General features: G+C 42.7%; 1 protein-coding gene across 1 annotated transcript; it reads right to left on the bottom strand.

The window, feature by feature from the left end:
* Window positions 1–11: 11 nt before the first annotated feature.
* LOC311065005 (uncharacterized protein) lies at window positions 12–22,803 on the bottom strand (the record flags this gene model as incomplete). The annotated part of the gene is made up of 15 exons (XM_084085151.1): window positions 12–1,344; window positions 2,853–2,978; window positions 3,274–3,765; window positions 4,528–5,493; window positions 6,954–7,643; window positions 9,360–9,487; window positions 11,987–12,030; window positions 12,147–12,184; window positions 13,570–13,767; window positions 13,978–14,153; window positions 17,010–17,129; window positions 17,762–17,880; window positions 18,063–18,092; window positions 18,510–18,571; window positions 21,583–22,803. 15 exons carry the CDS (start codon window positions 22,801–22,803, stop codon window positions 829–831), a joined length of 4,926 nt encoding a protein of 1,641 aa, XP_083941277.1. The 3' UTR covers window positions 12–828.
* Window positions 22,804–23,723: the final 920 nt, after the last annotated feature.

The following is a 23,723-nucleotide window of genomic DNA, read 5'->3' on the forward strand; positions in this document are numbered from 1 at the left end:
TGAAAGTCAGAATCTTCAATAGATCAATTATTTCTATGTACCAAGATCACTGGGTGGGTGCAGGTATAGTGCACTGTGCAGGAATATACACAATGATTAGTCTATTAGGGTGGTTGTGTTCCGTTTGATATCCTTCTCCTATCACAGCAACTCACGAATCTTGCATCTATATATAGATGCGTATTTCTCTCGCAATCTGGCAACACTGCTGGTGAGTGACACAATACTCGTATTTATCCCCGTCCGTCCACTGAGGTCTTGGGCGGCTTTACCCACTACTCCGCAGCTATTCTGCTTAGTGCTTACAGGCAGCGCTTTGAGGGAGAGATTCGTGACGAGGCTAATGTTGTGAATGAAACTGCGCTCACTCAGCTTACTGTTTGTGTAACCCAGATGATCAACCAAAGATGCCGAAGAATGAATGAATAAAACAATGAATAGTTTGTTTAGAAACAAGCTACAGTATGACGGCCACGAACCCGCCATGCGTGTCTCCATTTCTCCCCCGACCAGAGGCGGCACAGAGCGGCTCCGAGGAGAGCTGAGAGCACCCTCGGAGAGACAGAGCCATGTTTGCGTTCAAACAATAGCGATTTTTACCAATTCAACAAATAAGCATAAATAAACTACTTCACATGAACAATGTTGGTAAAACTAAGAGATTTGAAGGGGAATATATTTTTTTATAACCACATTTACAAATAAAAGACAAATTATGTATAGGTCACTTCCTCATTTTGTCCCGGTCTGTTTCATGCAGTCACAGTGCGAGAGGACAGGTCAGCGGAGCAGAGCAGAGCCACTGTACAATACATGATCTCGCGGTTTTCAAACTGTTTTCATAGAGACCACGTGACGTACAGTATAACACATGATATTTTCGGGCTGTGTCATAGTCCCTTTAAGAGCCTTGTCCATCTGCTTCTTGGCCCACAGTCTAGTGATGTGCCATCTTCCCTTCAGGTGATGGTATACATCAGTATCAGTATAGTCTTGCTTACAGAGCTTACAGTGAAAGCTAGTGGATGTATGCTTATTAACTGCCACAATGCCTTCATCCCTGCAGATATCCTCGATGTCGTCTCTCTCGTTAAGGTACAAGCTCCTTAACGATTTCGTCTGAATTAGCAGCACGTTGTGATTTTTCCCGTTCAAGTGGTCGCGTATGTCTGCAGCACTCCGAGTAACAGCTCTGTGGTCACAGAGTTTACAGTGGTAGCCTATGACAAAGCCATAACTATAAAATATCTCAGTAAAGTCAGACTTTCCATAATCTTTAACAATAGAGTCGTCCTCTTCAGCAGTGGGCACTGTGTGGCTGTCTTTGTCATCGTCAGGTGACTCCTAGGAACAGAAAACAACGACACGTCAAGCTGAGCAGTTCAAATGAAACCAAATCCACGAGAGCAGCTGACCTGTATGACAGGAAGTATTCATTATATTATTAGTTTTTATTAACTGTAATATTTAGAAATATTATTAATATTGTCTTTCGTTTCTAATGATAATGATGATTCTGCAATTGTTTTTCTCTTTTATATAGCTTATTTAAAGAAGGAAGGGCAGGCACTACAAGCTAAGGCTTCAGCCAACACCTTTTTGGTTTAGCCGTCTTGTACTTTTTTTGTGTTTGATTTGTTGTATGAAGTGTCATATTAGTACATGGCTAACGACTGAAATAAACTATTACTACTACTACTATCAACTAAAATGAATTAATATCTCTAATTGATTGCTGAGTCACAGAGAAAATCAGAGATTGAAACCCTTTTACTTGATAGAATAATCTTATAATTACCAAGTATCTAAGTGAAAAGGCTTGTTATAAATCGAATAGCTCTGTTGCTTGATTCTGTTTTGGCTGAAGCAGACAGAGATGTTCCTCTCTCTTTCATAATTACAACCTTATCTCACAATCAAGCTTAGTGCCACATGTTCTTAAGTTATCGATCATTTAAGATCAAAGTTGCTAGGAATGTTCTCAAAATCCCTAGAACTTTGATACCGATAGCAATTCATGCCACCTTGTAGCTATGCAGGTATCAAGGGCTGGCCAATACCATCTGAAACGAGCACGTCACAATTTAAATGAGTAAAGGACAGATGACAGATGGTGGCTAGTAGTGATGAGCGGGCCGACCCGTAACCCGCGGGTCAACCCGCAGCGCGGGTGGTCGAGTCAGGATTTCAGAGGCAATTATGCGGGCTGCGGGTGAGCGGGTCAGCCGCTCTCACACGCAAAAAAAACAAAAACTATTTTGAACAACATGCTTGTTTATTTAGCCCATGACAATGTTGTGCTACTGTAGACATTTAAAGCGACTTTGGGTACTTAAAAGAGCGCTATATAAATCTGAGCTATTATGATGATGATGATTATCTTTTTTTTCCCACACGGGTCGCGGGGCAGGTTGAGCCATACATTTATATATGGGTTCGCGGGGCGGGTTGAGGCGGGTTGGGTTCCGTGGCGGGGCGGGGCAGGTCATGAAAAAACCCGACCCGCACATCACTAGTGGCTAGTAATGCCTAAATTATACTCTGCAGTAAGACGGTGTGCCACTACAAAGTAGGGGTGCAACAGTTAACCCAATTAATTGATTATTTGAAAAAATAATCGATAGAATAATCGCTAAGAAAATAATGGATAGTTGCAGCCCTACGCCATGAAATTGCATGTCCACCTGCTCACAACGTGTTGCATCCGGGCTGCATTGCGAGCTTGTAGATTGCTTCTTTTTGGCGCGCCACACTCCCCTACGAGGAAGTTTAAATAGGGTTTAAGGCTGAACTGTTTGAACTGGGGAAGTAGTTCAATTCAATTCAAAGGAGCTTTAGTTCGCGTCTCACACCTCGTGTACCATCACTGTGGTATCCATGGAAACAGCATCAGGAGGAGGAGAAGCTTTATGAGGTATGGGGTCCTCCTGGTCAGCAGTGGGCACTGTGTGGCTGTCTCTATCATTGGCAGGTGACTCCTAGGAACAGAAAAAAGGACATGTCAAGCTAGTGTTAACTAAAATGAGTTAACAGCTACAGTTGATTTCTGTATCAAAGTGAAAATCAGTTTGAAACACCTTTACTGGATAGAATCTTGTACAGTATATTGCCGTTAGCAAGTACGTCCCATTCAAACAACACAACAACTAGATATGTATCGTATCGTAGGGGAGAGATGCACACTACTAAAAAGTATAAAACATTGGTGAAAAATATTTTATTGGAGGTACTTCTGTGTTTGGCGCTGATCAGTTTGGTGCTTTACGAGATTACCTCCGGATAGACACACAGACCCTCCCTGTCCCTCTTCCAAGTGAAGAGGGACAGGGAGTTCACTTTCTCCTTCACCTCCCGCCAGACGGGACACGGGAGTCTCTCTCTTGCTTCTCTCTCCTGGCCTTGCTTTCTCCTGTCCTCGATTTCGTCTCCCCGTGCGCCGGAGGTCTCCGCATTTGCTTCCTCCATCCCTTGGGTCGTGTATCCCACCTCGTCTACCGCCATTTTATTCGGGTAATTAACCTCTACAACATCTTTATTGAGGTTCGGCTCAATCTCGCTTTCCTGGTGAACGCTTCCCTTCAGGTGGGCGTCTTTAGTATCTGTTAGGAAGCTGCATTCACAGACTTTACAGTGGAAGCCAAAGACTGTGCCATCATCAAAACAAACTTCCTCAAGATAGACAGAGTTTCCATGATCTTGAGGTATGGAGTCCTCCTGGTCAGCAGTGGGCACTGTGTGGCTGTCTTTCTCATCGGCAGGTGACTCCTATGAACAGAAAACAAGGACACGTCAAGCTGGGGAACAGTTCAAATGAAACCAAATCTACGGGAGCAGCTGACCAGTATGACAGGAAGTAGTAACTAAAAGGAGTTAGTTGATTGCCGTGTCACAAAGAAAATCAGATTGAAAGTTGAAACACTTTTACTTGATAGAATTATATATCTTATCATGAGCAAGTATCTAAATGAAAAGGCTGTTATTGATGGCTGAATCCTGATGTTAAACACTGAAACAGACACCTGGATCACATGTATCAGTATCACTGCATCAACATGTTTGTTTACAACAAGTAACCCATGTCCCCACAAATAAACAATTTCTGCCTATCTGTGGGCCAGCTAAGATGGATCACAAGACAGAGATGCTTGTCTCAGGAAACTCATTTCACAATCAAGCTTTGAATTGAATTATAGCTTAATGCGACGTGTTCTTAAGATGTCCATAATGTAAGATCAAAGTTGCTAGAAGGAATGTTCTCAAAATTCCTAGAACTTTGATGCCTATAGCAAGTCATGGCAAGGAAAATAAGAGTAAAAATTATAGGGCAGAAGGATCATTTAAAAAAAAAATCTCAATGGAAGGCAGCAGCAAACAGAAAGGTGCAAGCCGAGAGCGGAGTGAAGCAGAACATTGTTTCATCTGGCTCAGTTTCTCTCAGAAAAGAAATGCAAGGGAAATTAACTACCCAATGTCTACTGTCGAAAAACAGTCACTAGTCAGCAAAACAGAACAACTACAATCAAATACCTTGGGAAGTTCAAGATCAGCAGGCTTGCTGGACGAAGCCTCTCCATCACCAGCAGCAGAGCTAGATGACTGGGTCTCCTTTGGTCCAGAGTTAATCTTGTCCAATTCCTCTGGCAGCGTGTTGATGGTTTTGCCCTCTTCAGGTTGTTCGGCGAGGCCCACTTTTGTTTTGTCAGTCTTCACGTCCTCTCCAACCTTAATATTCTCCTGGTCTTTACACAGTGCTTTCCCAGCAGCTTCATCCTTCCTGCTGGTCTTCTTAAGACCCTCGTCTCTCAGCTTCTTGGCCCACAGTGAACGGATGTGCACTTTCCCCCTCAGGTGATAGTATACATCAGTACAGTCACGCTTACAGAGTTTACAGTGATAGCAAGCGGATGGATGCTTATTAACCGCCACAATACCTTCATTCCTGCAGATATCCTCAAGGTCGTCTCTCTTCTTGGCAAGGTACAAGCTCCTTAACGATTTAGTCTGAATTAGCAGCACGTTGTGTTTTCTCCCGTTCAAGTGTTCGCGTATTTCTGCAGCACGTCCAACACATCTGAGGTCACAGAGTTTACAGTGGTAGCCTATGACAGTGCCACAACTATAAAATATCTCAAAATAGTCAGACTTTCCATCTTTAAGAATAGAGTCCTCCTCTTCGGCAGTGCCTAGCAGTAGTAATTCATCTTTATGACTTTTTCCGTTCAGGTGCTCCTGCGGGGAAAAAGGTCTGTTGATGCATTCACAATCACAGAGTTTACATCGGAAGCCGATGATGACCTTGCCAACAGCATCATGAACCTCCTCAATATATTCATCCTTGCCGCTGATCTTTTCATCACCCTCTAAAGTTCTGTTATCCACATTAAAATCTTTTTTCTTCTCTCCTGGGACAGATTCTTTATTCTCATGAGGAGTGGAGTCCTCCTTGTCAGCAGTGGGCACTGTGTGGCTGTCTTTGTCATCGCCAGGTGACTCCTAGGAATAGAAAACAAGGACACGTCAAGCTGAGCAACAGTTCAAATGAAACCAAATCCAGCTGAGCAGCTGACCTGTATGACAGGAAGTATTCATTATTAATATTAGTTAATTATTAACTGTAATATTTACAAATATTATTAATATTGTCTTTGGTTTCTAATGATAATGATGATTCTGCAATTGTTTTTCTCTTTTATATAGCTTATTTAAAGAAGGAAGGGCAGGCACTACAAGCTAAGGCTTCAGCCAACACCTTTTCGGTTTAGCTGTCTTGTACTGTTTTTTTGTTGTTGTGTTTGCTTCGTTGTATGAAGTGTCATATTAGTACATGGCTAATAAATAAACTATTACTACTACTACTATTAACTAAAATGAGTTAATACCTCTAATTGATTGCTGAGTCGCAGAGAAAATCAGAGTTTGAAACCCTTTTACTTGATAGAGTAATTTTATAATTAGTAATACCGTAGATACTTATACTAATATAATTAGTATAAGTATCTAAGTGAAAAGGCTTGTTATAAATCGAATAGCTCTGTTGCTTGATTCTGTTTGGCTGAAGCCTGTTGTAAATACTCAAACACACACCTGGACCTATGTATCAGTATCACTGCACCAATGTCTTGTTTACAGTAAGTGACCTATATCCGCAAAAATAAACAATTTCTGCCTAGCCAGCTAAGATGTTTGTCTCTCTTTCATCAAATCAGTTTGAAACACTTTTACTGGATAGAATCTTGTACAGTATCTTGCCGTTAGCAAGTACGTCCCATTCAAACAACACAACATTAACCATGCAGTGCATTGCACTCTAATGCATAGTATGATGGTGTCGCTTGTCAAAACTAGAACAGATATACAAGAAACAATGTGTCGAACCGCACGCAGCCAGCCCATTTGTTAACTTGTAGGTCTGTACTTTTTGGCAAGGGACACCATCATGTCAAAAACTACAGTAGGTTTCCGCCCATGCTTTCCGCCATGTGGACGCAAAGTTCTCTGACAGTCTGTACTGAATAGGATACTGCACACTGTTTACTTAAACCAACTTTTAAGTTTTCTATCAAATTTACAACCAGTTTTATAGAATTTAAATTTAAAATGGAAGATTAAAGTCTACATAAACAAAATAGGTTACAAACTGTAATTGCATTGAATCACATTGAATGGTTCTGTATTCGGATCGAATCACACCAACTCGTTCTTCATTCAAAAGGATTGGCCCAGAATCCTATCATAGCCCATGATGAAGCCCAGATATGTATCGTATCGTAGGGGAGAGATGCACACAACTAAAAAGTATAAAACATTGGTGAAAAATATTATTAATATTTTATTGGAGGTACTTCTGTGTTTGGCGCTGATCAGTTTGATGGTTTACGAGATTACCTCCGCACAGACACACAGACCCTATCATAGCCGGCTATACCAGGCCATCTGAACTATGGGCTCCTCACCTTTTTGGCTACGTCAGACGCCAGTGGCCCGCCCGGACCATCTCTCTTGGAGTTGCCATTACTTCCCTCTGACCTCGACCCAGAAGACCCTTCCATAACCTTCCTCCAAGTGAAGAGGTACAGGCTGAGCCTGTCCCTCTTCACTTTCTCCTTCACCTCCTTCACCTCCCGCTGCTGTCTCTCTCTTGCTACTCTCTCCCTCTTCACTTTCTCCTTCACCTCCCGCTGCTGTCTCTCTCTTGCTTCTGTCTCCTGGAGTCGCTTTCTCTTGGCCTCGCTTCCTTTCCCCTCCTGTTGGTACCACTCCTCCTCCTCTGTTTGATGGTGCTTCGCCAGGTCCTCCTTCTTCTCCTGTGCTTTTACGACACTTTTGTCTCCCTGCGGGCCGGAGGTCTCTGGCTTTGCTTCATCCGAGCCGTCTCTCCTCGAGTTGCGCTTACTTCCCTTCTTCGACCCTGACCCAGGAGAATCTTCCCTGTACCTTTTCCGCCTCTCCCTCGCCTCTCTCTCTCTTCTCTCCACCTCCTTTCTCTCTCTCCCCCATGACCCACTGTCCCCTCCTCTCCTCTTCTCCTCTGCTTTTATGGCGCTTTGGTCTTCCCGTGCACCGGAGGTCTCCGCATTTGCTTCCTCCATCCCTTGGGTCGTATATCCTGGGAAGTCTTGGAACTGGTCCTCCTTTAACTCCACCTGAGGATGATAATGAAATAGAACAGGAGATAGAGACAACAGCTTTAATAGACCTGAAGGATTATGTTAGCCTGGCTCCAGCCCCTGAATCGCTAGCCATGCCCATGACGTTTCTTCCAGTTAAAGGAGAATTTTGGACTAAAGTTTTATTACCTTTTCTATGATGTTATATCTTAGGATGAATGGTACAGTAGAAAAATGTCATAACTTCACCCCAGAGCCGCCACAGCGTAAAAAGGTGCGCGGATTGGTCTTAGGTTAGATCACATATTTTAATAGCTTTTTTTTTTTTTTTTTGTGAGAGATCTGACGTTCATAGTGACAGAACACTGTCCAAAAAAAAAAAAAAAAAAAAAAAAAAAACAGAAGTCTCGCTAGACGAGATTGAAATCTCGAGATTTCAATCTCGTCTAGCGAGACTTAGGTTTTTTTCTTTTTTTTTTTTTTTTGGTTGCATAGTGTTCTGTCACTATGAACATCAGATCTCACAAAAGAAAAAAAAAAAAAAAGCTATTAAAATATGTGATCTAACCTAAGACCAATCCGCTTCAACTGTAAGTGAGATTCCCCATTCAAGTGAATGAGGCAGCTTAGAGGGCTTTTAAGCTCTGGCGGACCAGGGGTGGAGTTATGAATTTTTTCTACTGTACCATTCCTCCTAAGATATCATAACATCATAGAAAAGGTAATAAAACTTTAGTCCAAAATTCTCCTTTAAGAGGGAGTTTTTCGTTGCCACTGTCGCAAAATTGCTTGTTCAGGGTGGGATTGTCGGGTCTCTTCTCTACATGTAAAGTGTCTTGAGACAACTTGTTGTGATTTGACACTTTAATAAAATTGAATTGAATTGAACTGAACTGACAACAGTTGAAATTAAACCAAATCCACGAGAGCAGCTGACCTGTATGACAGCAAGTATCAACACTTTTTTTTCTTTTTTCTTTAGGGTATCCAATTATTTTTTACCTTTTACTTTTCTCCCCAATTTAATCGTTATGCCAATTGATTCCTCCCCACACACATTTCTGTGTTGTCACTGCTGTTGTATCCTACTGGCTCACCTGCCAGTGAGGAGCCCCCACCAGGAGGACGTAGAGCCTTCGTCCTACTCCTCCCACCCAACACCCCCCGCTGACAGGTGCCGCCCCAGCCCGTAGGAATACGTGCAATGACAATTATCACCCTCCGCGCCCAGTTTACCTCCCCCGAACATGGGCCAATTGTGTTCATCAGTTTGAAACACTTTTACTGGATAGAATAATGTATCTTATCGTTAGCAAGTATCTAATGTGTATATGAAAAAGCTTCTTAACCAACTTGCTGGTTGTCAAATATAATAATGATATTTTGACCAGAAAAGTACACAGGTCAATTATTATTATATGTGGCCTTACTGTCAAAAAGAAAACAAAGCTGCACCATATTGGCAAAAAGTGATATTGCATAAATATTTGCACATCATTTCTGAATACACAATTGTTAATTGTGGGAATTAAAGCCCATTGTTAAAGGGCAAAATTGTTATTTTAGTTATTTCAGCAAGCAAAGATTAATTTGATTCGTCATCAAATTAAACTTTCTAAATTATACAGCCCTATGAGATACCAATATCAGAATAGGCTGTCCAGCACTGCTTGCTGGTGAGGAATAGGAAAATCTCGTATTTAGTCCAAATCCTCATTAAACCCTTCCCTGCAATGTGTTTGTGATACCCACCTTTACTAATTGTGTAGCAAGGATGTCAGTGGGAGTTCCAAACGGCTGGCACAGTTTGATGACATCACTCTCAGGAAGCCTAGTGATCAACACCATGGGAACTTTCTTGTGAAGTTTAGGCCCGTTTCCTGTAGGGGAAATTGGAGCCAGAATTGGAATCACCGGCTTTAAAAGGCATAAAACACCATACCTTGGGAGTTCAACTCCCCCTCTTTTTTCCTATGACAGGCAATAGAAACACACGCTGTCTTGGCTGATGTAATGCCTAAGTAGTGGATATTATGCAGATTTTGTCAAACATGTGTCGCGTTGGAATTGTGATTCCACCCCCCCTTGTATGTAGTTGGGAATAAATGAATGAGTTGTCTCAAAAGCACTGAAGCATTTGCAGCCGGCGGCAGCACAAATCCAGTGAATGTGTTTAAAATTGTTTTGAACTGTAACTAAGAAACCAACTGCAGGTGTTAATTTTAGTTAACACTTCCTGTTATACAGGTCAGCTACTCCCGTGGACTTCTAGGAATCCAAAAACAATTATAGGTTGATGTTAAACATTACAGCTGCCAGCGGCGCGCCAATAGCCGAGTGGTTAAGGCGCATACCAAAGGCTCTGATGCCTGGCAGCATGTCCCAGGTTCGATTCCCGAGCCCATCGGCGACTTTGCTGCATGTCATTCCCCGACTCTCTTCCTGCTTCCTGTCTCTCTCTACTGTGCTATCAAATAAAGGCAGAAAAGCTCCAAAAATATCAACATTAAGATAGATATAGTGGTGATATTTGGTCTGTCCTGCCGTGTAGGCCTACCATTTATTTGTTCATTCTTTAAATGATCGTACACCACTTGGCTTTCTTATTTAGTATAGAGTTTATGAAGAGAGAGAGAAAAGCTTTAGAACATAATAGAACACTTTTATTCAGTGATTGTTGTAAGTGATTGTTGTAAAATAACAATCAGGGGCGGCCATAGCTGAATGGTTAGTGAGCCCGCCTAGGGAGCCAGAGGCCCTGGTTGCCCCAGGTTCGATTCCAGGCCAGGTCAACATATGTGTCGATGATTTAAAACTTGTCCCTGAGCAAGACTCTTAACCCCTAATTGCTCACAGGTTCTCATTGGAAACAAGGGCAAGGACTTTCATGAACGACCTGTTAAAAGGAATTATCCTTATCAATAACTCTGCTTTCTGATGCCTCCGCTCTGAGGGGATTAGCTTAGCTTTGAGAACTAGGCCAACAACAAGACAACACACTTATCAGTAACAGTTTACTGGGTCATGTTGTTTAACACTTCAGTGCTTCAGCTGTCACAAATATTTAGAATGAAGTAGAAGTCAGGTGGATTGCTACAAATGTTGGCCCTCATTTATCAACGCGGTGCAGCCCGAATAATGAGCGTACGGCGTAATCACCGCACCTTTCGGCATTTATCAATATATCCTGACGTGGGCTTCACCCTACGGTACGCTGAGATCTCACGTCTGGTCGAGACCAGTTGTTGACGTTGGCTGCACCCGTTTATTCCATCCTAGACCTGCGGAGCAGCATTGTCTGACTGTCTGACAGGCATCTAGACACATAATCCACTCCTAAATGTGTATATCTACACTAATAAATAATCGCTGTGAAAATATATCATTTTATAAAGTAATTTAAACAAACTGCTTTAACAGTCATTCAGATAAGATTGTAGATCTGTCTGTATTGAAAATAGCAGATCTACAAGCTCACAAGCCAGTGTTGCATCGGGACGCGTTGTGAGCTTGTAGATCTGCTATTTTTAAAAATATACGAGCGCTTTTGCGCCGGGAGTCCCGCGGTCGGGACGGCACCTTTTCATGGACAGTGAGGTCTACAAACTTACAGTAGCTTGTCCTATGTTATGGAGTTATGTCATAGAGAGTTATGTAGGCTACACAACCTGGCTGGGTTAAGGATATAAACCCGACGCTCCAATATTAACGTGGCGGCACGGAATCACTGCATTCCGCCCGAGTCTCATGTACCGCTACGCTACATGAAAGACAAAGTTGGGCGGGCGCGTGTGTGTGTGTGTGTGTGTGTGTGTGAGAGAGAGAGAGCGAGACAGCGAGAGAGCGAGCGAGAGAGAGCGAGTGAGGCGTGTGCGTGTGTGGCGTTTCTTATTGGCTTTTCATGTCTTTGGTCGTATTCTGGTTCGTCTTCATGTCGTAAAATCGGGGCGTTTTGAGAATATTTTAAGGGCGTGTTATTTAAATGACGCTCGTTTCAGCCGTCACATTTATCAACGCTGGGACCAAGTGTAAGCTCGGATCAGCTGTGTAGGATGCGTTGATAAATGTGACTTCGACGTTGGTGTACGGCCGAATATATGGAAAAATATACGCCGGTTTATACGCTGTGTCTGCTTTTTGAAAAATGGTAGCATGTTAGCACGGAGGCAATGCAAATGCATTTTTAATGAGCAACGGGGTCACCACAGAGCGAAAGAGACAATCGCAAATGCGAGTGAAATAGTCACAGTGTCGAGGTCTGACTCTGTTCATTTCCATTACGCTTCTGGGTAAAGAGGCTCTCAGGTTGACCTACAGTATATTGAATAAATACTGATGTATATGGTTTATTCTCTCCATGGGCTTTGGCATCATCTTACCTGAATCCTCACCACCTATGGCAGACAGCTCCTGGATAGATGTCCTGTGAAGACACAAGTACAAAGTAGTTTTTATCTCTGATGCGTTTTGTTAGAGATGGGGGAGTGAGAGGGTATGAACAGCAGGCTTGGAAGAGAAGGAAGAACAAATCTAACTTACCCTTTACTGGCTGCTGTTGAATCGTCTGCTTCTGGTTTCTAAAAGGACACAAGGCAATAAATAAAATGCATTTATTAAGACAATTAATCACATACTGTAAGTAGAGCATTCAGACTTCAATGGATCAAACTGTATCTTATTTTCTAATCTTCAACACACATTCAAAAAAAATGTTTGTCCCTGATGGAACTACCACTTAATATTAACTCACTGAGTGCCATTAACGTGTTTCACGTGTTTTTAGCACTATGGCTCAACGTGCCGGTGCACCTGATTCGGATGCTATCAATGCATAGAATGGGAGATTATCACGTTCTATCAGACCATTGAATGGGCTAAGTAGGCGACCTACCGTCTACCCCGCGATTTATCAGACCATTCAGTGGGCGTAATCAGGAGCTACTGACCTACCGACGGAGATGACTTAAATACTTTAGTTTCGGTTTTGGTTTTGGTTGTTTCGGTTTCGGACCATGACGGAGGCGCGCAGTCTCAGGCGAGGTGGAGCCCCGCGACGGGCCACCGAAGGAGCTAAGGCGACTGAGTTGCCGTCCGGAGCGGTGCGACCCTCGCCTGTGCCTACTCAGCGCCGTTCGAGTTATGTACCGATATGGACAGAATCGTAAATATTGTTGTGGGGACTGCTCCGCCTCCGTCGGTAGGTCAGTAGCTCCTGATTACGCCCAATGAATGGTCTGACAAATCGCGGGGTAGACGGTAGCTCGCCTACTTCGCCCATTCAATGGTCTGATAAAACGTGATAATCTCCCATTCAATGCATTGATAGCATTCGAAGCCGGTGGCCATTAACGTGTTTGACGTGTTTTTGAAAAATTAGCATAAAAATGAAAAAAATCATCATCTGAAGGTGTGCAGCTCCATCCACTCCTTGTTTAACTTAGAACTGAAAAAGGCAGTATCTCGCTTCCTAAGCACTTTTTGTTTTCTGTGAAAAAAACTCTGGCACTTTTCAGAATCAATTCTGAAATAATTCTGGCAATCCTGGCACTCAATGAGTTAACATATAACTAAATGAATACAATAAATGGGAACCTTGGTTAAAGTGGCAGTAATGGGCTGGTCTCTGATGGAGAGGCTGCTACACTGGATCAGAGCCAGAGCATCCTCTGTTTATTGGCCAAATATGTTCAAATACAAGGAATTTGACATAGAAAAGTCATAGAGTAATTAGGATTTAAAAAAGGAAAAAAAAATATATATAGAAATAAAATGCTACGGTCTAATACGTAAAAAAGCTAAGGGGCATTACAGCACTCTTTACAGCACATAATGGAATACATGTTTTAGTGTGAAATAAGATGTACTTAAGATCATGTTAATCCAGAAGCCCTAGACATAAATAATAGCCGATTTTATTTGTGAATTACATAGTATGGGACAGTTCCATTTATAGCAGGAGTACCTTCTGTTTTTCCTCCTCCTCCTCATTGCGAGCCAACAGAACCACGCTGTTGATCTTTTCAAAGCCCCCGACCAAATCTGTCACTTCCTCTTCTGTGACCGTGGTGGGGATGCCTGTCGAGTGAACCAGATGAGACGCAGCCTTGGTCGACTGGGAACTCTGAGTGGACACTTTCTTAGCCGGTGGACCTTTGGCAGACTGGAAAACAGTGACTTTTAGATCGCGAAAAGGTTGCTCAATCACCTCTAACCTAAACGTCTGATTGGTGCAGTTGGTGCAGTTTGTGGGGTCCATCACTTTGTGTGGAATCACCACCAGTGGGTGCAATGTGCTCTGCACAAGCTCAAGAACTTAATTCATAATGAAATTGCATTAAGTAGCTTTAACAACAACGTCTATTAGACCCACTGTTTCATCAGCCTTGGAGCTCCCTGGCTTAGTTATCTTGGACCCAGGCTTAGGCTTCGTCTTGATAGGGGACTTGGCTGATGATGGTAGTTTGCTTCTGGCAGAGCCGTCATCACGTGTAGCAGATTCATCACGGGGACGTTTCAAGCTGTCACGAGAAGAACTTCCTGCAGCCGCTGATTGAGGCAGGAGAAACAAGGGAATAATTAATAAAAAAGAAAGGAGACAGGATAGTGAGTTTTCTCATTATGACTCATACACAAAATGACAACTAAAAGATTAACTTCCTGAGGTTTTCCAATTGTCTTAATCAAATGGGTGAACCTGTTCATAGATTTTACAGTAAGTTAAGTTACTGTGGAACAGGTACATTTCTCTCTAGAGTATAATACAGACAATACACAAATAACCACTACATTTGTAGCCTTAAGTCTACTATATGAAGTTCAAGTTGTGGCAGCGTCTGTAGCGGGCAGGAGGATTATACCCAAATATGGACATGCCCAATGAGTTTCATCCTGGCATTTGCATAGGCACCAAGGCAGATCTGACAGTCAAAGCGACGACTGGCCAATCCAGTGTTGATTTCGTCAGCTATTTCTTAGTCTTAGTCCAGTTTTAGTCCAGTTTCAATGACGGTTGTTAGTTTTTATCATATTTAGTCAAACTCATCCTTTTTTTATTTAGTCTAGTTTTAGTCGACTAAAAGTCTAGCATTTTAGTCTTTATCTTAGTCCAAGAAAACATATTTTCATTAGTCTAGTTTTAGTCGACTAAAAGTCGAGCATTTTAGTCTTTATCTTAGTCCAAGAAAACATTTTTATTAGTCTAGTTTTAGTCGACCAAAGGTCGAGCATTTTAGTCTTTATCTTAGTCCAAGAAAACTGTTGACATTTTAGTAAAGTTTTAGTCAATACAATTATATTAGCCCTTTACTTTCTTTTGTCAGCAGATAATATAGAACATTTCCATGAATGAAAAAATGAATAAAATAAAGTGCCTCATGGACTTAACCACTTGAAGTTGAACAACAGAATATATATTCTAAGGGGAAAACATAAGCCAAAAGCTTGTAGATTGGTTATTTCTGGCAAAGAGATTTGGAGTAGAAGGGAAAAGCAGTCCAACTAAGTACTGACAGAGCCAACTCAGGTCAAGTTTACCAGTAATATATAAGTGGTTCTCATTGAGAATGAAAAAGGTGACAGATACCAGGGTAAATATAAACTACTCACAAATCATTCACTAGTAGTAGTGTGATTGATTCATTGATTGATTGATTGAATACTGTATTTAGAAGTTTGCAGAAACAAAGCACATGATAGTACAGTTCCAATACAATGTCAGCTAAAAAAAAGGGGGAAAAAAGTTTCTGTCCTAATGTTATTTTGGAAACGGTGAGTGTGTCACCTAAATATTACTTGTTTGCATCCATGTATAGCTGCCCACATGTTTTGTGCACAATCTGCACACTGGGTTGTTTACAAGTTACTATGGGTCGCTTGCTGCTACTAGATTTATAGCAGCAAACTACATGACGTTCATATCATGACAGTCATGACGAAACTTCAACCTTTTTTTTGCACTTTCTACATTTACAGCCCGTACATCTACATAAACGTTCGGATTTCAAATATAAAGTGCTTATTCCGTGGCCACGGGTGTTACAATTTACTTCGGGTGGGTATAAGTACCCGTATCTTCCGTATTGTTCAATAAAAAGCATTTTAGCGGTAATTTTCTCATAGAGTTATAGTGTATCAAGAGTGCAATTACACCTCCCAACCGATAGGGTCACATAGTTGAAAGCATGGAGAAAATACGGGGACAATGGCCACCGATCGGATTAAAATGTTTTTTATTGAACAATACGGTAAATATGGGTACTTATGGGCTACCCGGACAGAGTTGTAACATCCCTGGCCATATGGTAAGCACTTTATATTTGAAATCTGAACGTTTGTGTAGATGTACGGGCTGTAAATGGACAAAGTGCAAACACCAGGTTTAAGTTTATCGCTACATGCTAAGCTAACGTAAATTAGTCAGCATTAGTTTGGGCACTTTAGGGTCGGATTAGTGTTTTTGTTGGAACATTAAGCCGACACGCAACACCACGTTTAATGTTACGTTGTAAACAACCCCCACCAAACCTTTTGTTAACTTAACTCGATTTCTTTGTGGTGAACGCTTGTGTCTCTTCAAGTTTGTTGTGTTTTTCCCAGCTATCTTGTGACCACATTGCTTGCCTTCGGATAAAATCAAGCATTGTTTTGTTCTCCACATCGATGTAGCGAAAATATCACCTCCTCTCTTTCTCCCGAGCCCCGTGAAAAGCATTTCACCGTTTTATTTTGTAAAGTTTCGCTCTGAAATCTGAATCCTCCTGCCACTCATTTGACGGTGGTGTGTGTGTGTGTGTGTGTGTGTGTGTGTGTGTGTGTGTGCGTGCGTGCGTGTGCGGCTGCAACTTAAAGGGGGTGTGTGAGTGAGGAACAGCAGCATGCGCTGCGCTGCGCTGCGCATCAAAGGAGACAGGGAGTGACAAAATCATATAATAAATATATAATATAATATTTCGTCTCGTCTTCGTTCGTCAACTAAAATGACCATAGCTTTTAGTCTAGTTTTTATTTAGTGAACTACATTTTCGTCTCGTCTTTATTAGTCAACGAAATTGCATAATGATTTAGTCCCAGTTATTGTTTATTCATGTGGGCGGTGGTCTCGTCTCGTCTCGTCTTCGTCGTTTGAAAAATGTGCGTTGACGAACATATTTCGTTTAGTTTTCGTTAACGAAATCAACACTGGGCCAATCACAGCGCATGCTTGCAGAGAATCTTGGGTAATGAAGTCAAAGACGTTGGCTGCCATGTTATTTGTGTCCAAAGTGTCCGCTGATACCCCAAACTACATAGTGATGCTTTAAATCGTTAATCGCAATTATTTGTGTGACAATTAATGGTCAACTTAAATGTTCTAAATGTAGTCTCTGACAGCTCTAAGTACCCTAGAGAGAGGACAATGCTGACCTGGTGAGTGGTGGGCTCTTCTCTCAGGTCGATGGCTACTAGAGGACGACGACCCTCTGTTAGAGCGGTTGGGGCTGTGGATACTGCTGGGACGTGGATCCTTTCCACGGCCATGGTCTTCTGGGAGTGAATTAACATATTGGAAGATACACAATCTGTTAAGTGTCTATGATACATGTTGTTGCTGTCGGGCAGAAACCTCCCATCTCCTATATTCTAATTTGTTGTGTTTTTATCATACTGTAAATGAATGCCCTACTTGTTCATACTACAGCGTCACACAAAATCAAAAGTAGCAGATCCGCAAGCTCGAAGTGTGAAGCGACGAGTTCTGAGCTTGTTGCTATTTTTTTATTTGAATCCTGAAAAGTAACATGAGGTGTTGTGTCCACCTGACAGAGACGATTTACATCTTCAAAGGGTGAATAAATCAAGTGAAGAATTCACAGTGAGTTAAGTTAAGAATTCACAGTAAAAATAGCACATCTATCTCGTGTCACATCGCGACTCGTGATAAGTGTCCAATTTTCAATAAGTATAAAATAATGATAATAGCCTCTCTGGTGTATCGCAAAATGTATTTAAAAAAACATGCTTTTTGATAATTCGATGAAACGAAAAAGTAATCAATAGAATAGTCGCTAACAAGACAATTGATAATTGCAGCCCAAGGTAAGATAATAACTTCGTATAGCTGGACAGAGTATGATGTTCTTGCGTGCGTGCGTGCGTGCGTGCGCATGCTATGGTACCTCGTTTCAGTCGTTCCCTCTCTCTCTCCGTTCTCTCTCTCCTCGCTGAGACAGAGCGAGAGGGAGAACGCTCCTTGGGGGTCCGGCTGTCATCTTGACGCAGGGAGTGTGGTTCCCTCCTGCAGCGGTGAGGAGATGAAAGGGGGGTGAGAAGGAACGGAATCAAATATCCAATTCCGTAAAAGATAATGGTGACACCGGAAACCAAAATGAACACAAAGCAAAGAATGTTTTGTTGTTGTTAGTTTTATATACAGTAAAAGTGGTACAATAATGATTTGGAAACGCAAGTCAAACCGACCTTGGTACATTGGGTTTCCACTCTGGGTACCTATAAAAACACACACACACACACACACACACACACACACACACACACACACACACACACACACACACACACACACACACACACACACACACACACACACACACACACACACACACACACACACACACACACACACACACACACACACACACACACACTTATTCCTAAAACTGTGTACTATGTAGGATAAGATTTGTTTGTGCAGGCCTGAGCATTAAAGAAAAACATGTCAAAGCCCGGTTGAAATCATTTTCTTATTTTTCTTTACAGAATATTATTTTCATTCTCATATTTGCATTTGTGGAGTATTAAAGGTGCCATACCACCTAAACAAAACAAAAACATCAAAATACTGGTCTTTAACATAAATAAACAAAAATGTCAAGGCTTCTACAGGACAATTAATTGCCTCCTTACTTGTTGTGTAGGTTTCTGCAGGAATCAGTGTGTTTTGCACTCTTGACATGCTCAATCCAGTCCTGGAGAAAAACAAAGAGGAGAGAGATTATGTCAGGAGAGAAAAGTGGCAAATTATCATCAAAATATCTAGGAGCCGGTTATAATATATTACAGAAATCAAATTTGAAGATAGTGAGCACATTTAAACTAGTAAGCATATTTAGTAAGCATATTTAAAGTAGTGTTTTGTGGCTATGTTAATACTGCCATGACTTACAGTAGGTTCACCAAACAACTTAGGTGATGTAAGCATGATAGCAATTTAGCAAATACAAAACCAATTAGTCTTCCATTTCAGGAAGGATGGAGAGCTGAAATGTGTCTGAAAAATGACCCATCACGTCTCAACATCGTCAAGAACCCTCCAATTCAATTCTGTTGGCTGTCAGCTGTACATTACAACATACCGCCGGGGTGTGCTGGATAGTGCTGACAAAATAGCCCCAGAAGTTACACCAATACCAGAGTATTAATCTCCAACAACCATAGAAATTGTTCAAATAGAAATAAAGTACATCAAGACTGCGAACAAAGCCAAAGTTTAACCCATATTTCAAAAATGTGAAAAGAATGAGAAGTCCTTTTGCAACCACCCACATATTCTGACTAATCCATAAGGAAAGTTTATTCCAGCAGATAAGTACTTGGACTGGCCTCCCAAGTACTTGGGTACTGCCGATCTGCAAGCTGACTGACATCATAGACTTCCCTTGACCTTCCGCACAATAACCTGGACAACACTGGGTAACGACAAACACGCACAGTGCTAACATCTTTGTACTGATGTCATCACAGCACTGACACACTGGCCTCCAAATACTCTGACAATGTGTGCTGATGATCTACAACCCGATAAGCACCACAGCATTGTCCGACACCATCGCCATAACCTGGACAATGCTGGGTACCAAGTATATAGACAGACAAGTGCAGTGCCAAGGTCATATAACTGACATCATAGACTGGACTCCAAGTACTTTGTGCCTATATGGGCCGCACAATACTATTCAACAGGCACGTGTTCTCTGCTTTGCAAGATTTAAGGTCATTACACATCGGCGATTATGCGAATATACGCAAAATTCGGACTCGTTCCGAATAATTAAAAGACGCTTTTTTCGCTCCGTGGAAGCTTGCATTGACTTTATAAGGTTTTTTTAAAAAACGTATTATTCGCATGAAAAAATCGCACACCACCACAGACATCTTGAACTTGACCGCAAATCTCGCTGAAAGGGCTTGTCTGAGGTAAGACTGAAACCCTTGTAAATAAGTGAGTTGTGGTCCAGCAGGGGCACCACTGCTCCAAGCAGCTCAAGCCAAACAGTAAAGCCCACAGATATTTTACAGTTAATGGGGAAAGAACTACCAGCCAGGGAGAGTTTTACCAGCCAAAAAGGATGTGTAAATATTACTACATAATATTCTCATATGCAATGCAAGCATAAAGAATATTTGGACTGAGAAATATCCTTGGCTCTTCTGGCCATTTAAAGAGTCCTCTTGATATTGTACATTTTGGCCTTGTTTTTCCCCTCACCAGGCACTTGCTGGGTAAATGATCTAGTACTGTACAGTATCCAACATTCAAACCAATAGGAACTGGTACTAGCCACTGTTTGGCACGCTGGTTTGGAACCAGCTATACCAATTGGTTTCAAAGAAGGATGACACTGAGAAGAATGTCAATGACAAAGTGGACAACAACATATCGGACAACTGCCTAATAAAAAAATCACACCCTGTGTGAAGGTAGCGGCGCCTTTGATACATTTTGTCATCGATATGTGTTTATAGCCATGTGTCACGTGAAGCTTGCATCCGGATTGAAAGGTATAACAACGTATAGGTAGCAACAGGTCTCAATGGGTTAATACTGTCTAAGCTATTTATATTACGTATTGTGATGACACCAGTGTGTCTACATAATGTATTGCTCCGCCATTTCTCAGCCATTTCGTGAATATTCCTGTCTTACCTCACTTTGAAAGAGACCATGACTCTTTCAAAGTGACACATCTATTTATAGGCCGCTATACGTCATGCGTCTCACTAGCCAATCAGAGCACACTCTTTCAATGTATTGTCACGTGTCACGTGAGGCTTGACCAATGTTAGCTTGGCCGAGGGACGGGGGACGGAAAGTGAAAACATAGTATCCTGGCGGAGACAACTAGAAAAAGTGCTCCTCGGAGCACAGGTCTCCGCCAGGTCAGGTAGGCTATTGTGGCCTCCCGGTGGCGCTATAATAGGCCAATGTGAAAAGGGTGCCATTTCTTCTTAGGCCTTGCACGACAATCGGACACTGCATTCATGATTTGAGGCATTTTGTTAAAAACATTTGTTTTGCTAAATTAGACCTGCTGGTGGTGCTATAACAGGCCAATGTTAAAAGGGTGGCATTTGTTCCTCAACATAGTGTGAATGTGCGTGCAAAGTTCACCGCAATCGGACGGTGCGTTCATGATTTGCGCACACAGATCGGTGCAGTACAGTATAACCACCTGTGAGTGAGTAGTGGTCTATAATGTATTGCCCTAACAGGTCAGCTGAGCCACGTTATGAAGGATTTATCTGAAATGCCCATTTTTGTGCAGTGCCCTTTGATTAGAAAATGCATTCAAACGCAATTGATTATTGAGAAACCATTACGCAGTACGCACGCAGCATGCGCAAATGGTAATGTAGGTAATTAATTGTGTAAGATGACCCTGCTATATAAAATGTGTATATTATGATGGTTCATGTTCAAAAAGCTCAATCCAAAATATAATGCTGTAGGCCTAAGTGTTAGGCTGTATTTACGCACCTGCTTGTCATTATTGCATAACATTAATTATGACCGTTATTTTTGTCAGATGTCCGGTAAATTTTAATCCTTCCGGACATTGGGACCGGCAGATTAAAATGGGGGAAAAACATACTCTCTCGCCATGCCTTTCGGCCTGGCGGAGACAATTAAATTCATAGCGTGCAGGTATTCCTTTAAGGAGACCCCTAGACACAGAGACGATGACACGTTGGCACTCACCTTAGCCTGCTCACAGTCTATCAGACACAGGGTGCAGGTATGAGGGTACACCTTTGGAGACTCTGCTGAGAAATCACATATCATGGGGGGAGTGGGTAACCTCTTGGTGCTGTCATGTGATTTTGAAAGAGAGGACAATGGAGCGGGACGTCTGGATGAGGACGAGTAGTCGCTCCGTGTTTCAGATGAAGGGCTACGTTTGGGACCGTCCCTTCTGTAGTCTAGGTCTGGACGACGAGATCTGGGAGGCAGGGGAAATTCTGCTGCAGGTGACCGTTTGCTCTTGTGAACTTCGCCGCTTGACCTGCAGTAATCTAGGTCTCGATGCTTATTTGTCTCAGCGGGCTGCGGACGAACCTGCCACCTTTCAGGCATGTCCATTGGTGGACAACAAGATACCATCTTTCTTTCACTAGATAGCGGCTCTCGTATGAAAGCCTCTCTGCTGCTGCTGACATCAGTGGCTAGACTTGAATGACCATAGTCAATGCATTTTCCTGCAGTCTGTGCAACACTGCGGAGACTGGACCCTTCCGGGGACTGCCAACGTTCCGAGCTTCTCTGAGAGCAGGAAGGAGGCGGCAGTGTTTCACGGGCGGCGCGTGTAGCACTCTGAGAATATGAATTGGAGGAGGAAGCTGCAATGTCATGATCATTTGATTTCCTGCTCAGCATGTCCCGAAGGATGTAGGGTAATTTATCGGGTGTTAGCTGATCTTCAGGGTACTGACTAAGAACATCCAGATCCTGACTGGAGAGCCCAAGGCTAGCCAAGATACTCCCTGCACTTTCTGGGATACCCTGCCTATCCACACCTTGACTATGAGAGCCCCTAGTCTGAGGGCAAGGTGGTTCATAGACGGGGGCATGCGTCCAAGCCTGCTTACCCATCACAGAGTGGCTACTCTGGGGCTGCTGAGTCACACTGGAAAACATTTGGCCAGGGTGTTGGTAGTTTGACAAATCCAGCCCTTGCTGGTGGCCCGGTTGGCTCTCAGAGAGAGGTTGCAGGGTGGAACTATAGCCTCCAGATCCTGACCCATTCATACAGTCCAAGCCCATCTCTATGTCCATGTCCCTGGAGCCCATGTTAGGAGGGTACTGGAAGTGACTGTGCTGCTGCTGCTGCTGCTGATGTGCTTGCTCTTGGTGATGAAAAGGACCAGGCCTGTTGGAGAAAGGTTGTGGCGGCCCATCTTGCTGGATGTGGTGGTGATACATTGTGCTGGACTGTTTTAACCCCAAAGAGGCAATGAGCCCCTCCGGTGCTAAATATTCTGCTCTGGCTCAAACGGAGGGGGTGGACAAAACTGTCTGATAGCACAGAAAAGCTGGGAGATAGAAAACAGAAATAGAATATTTAAAAGGTGAAAAGGCTTTTCCTTTTCAGTTTAAAAATGATTTGAGATGAAGTCCTTGTCTGTATACCCCTTCACTAAAAGTTGTCACAGTCTTCCTGTGTGTGTGAATAATGGAGGTGACCCCGGTAGCCGAGGGGTTAGAGCACATACCACATGGGCTCAAACGCCTGACAGCGACTGTCAGCGAGTCCCCGGTTCGATTTCTAGCCGGCCAGACCTTTGATGCATGTCATTCCCCTACTCCTTCTCTTTCCTGTCTCTCCACAGTACCTGTCGAATTAAATCCACTGCCAAGTCCTCTTTCTATTATGCTAAGATTGCCTCTCATCTCCCTATTCATCCTTAACCCCCCCATCATCTCTCTCAGCCAAAGCTTTCATCACCTACTTAGTAAGGTTGATTACATCAGAAGCTCTTTCTCCCATCTTCCCAGTCCCACAAATCAAGGCCGGGTCTAACTCACCCAATGGTAACCCCAACATGTCGTGCCTTTCCTCTTTCTCTCCTCTCTCTCCAGATGAGGTCCTAAAACTGGTGATATCCACTAGACCAATCAGGCTAGATCTACTCCCTTTCATTACTACCACCATCAACACCTCTGTAACGTCAGTCTGCTGCGCCCATCTGCCCCCATCAGTCAGAGTTACGCCGATCCTCAAGAAACCAACCCTTGAACCCTCAGACGTCAAATACTACAGACCGGTGTCATTCCTTTACTTTCTTTCCAAAACTCTTGAACGAGTTGTTTCTAACCAACATTCTCTACAGCTCTTATAGGAG

Source organism: Gymnoscopelus microlampas (genome assembly GCF_963454915.1).
Source record: "Gymnoscopelus microlampas genome assembly, chromosome: 2".
In the NCBI taxonomy this organism is placed as follows: Eukaryota; Metazoa; Chordata; class Actinopteri; order Myctophiformes; family Myctophidae; genus Gymnoscopelus; species Gymnoscopelus microlampas.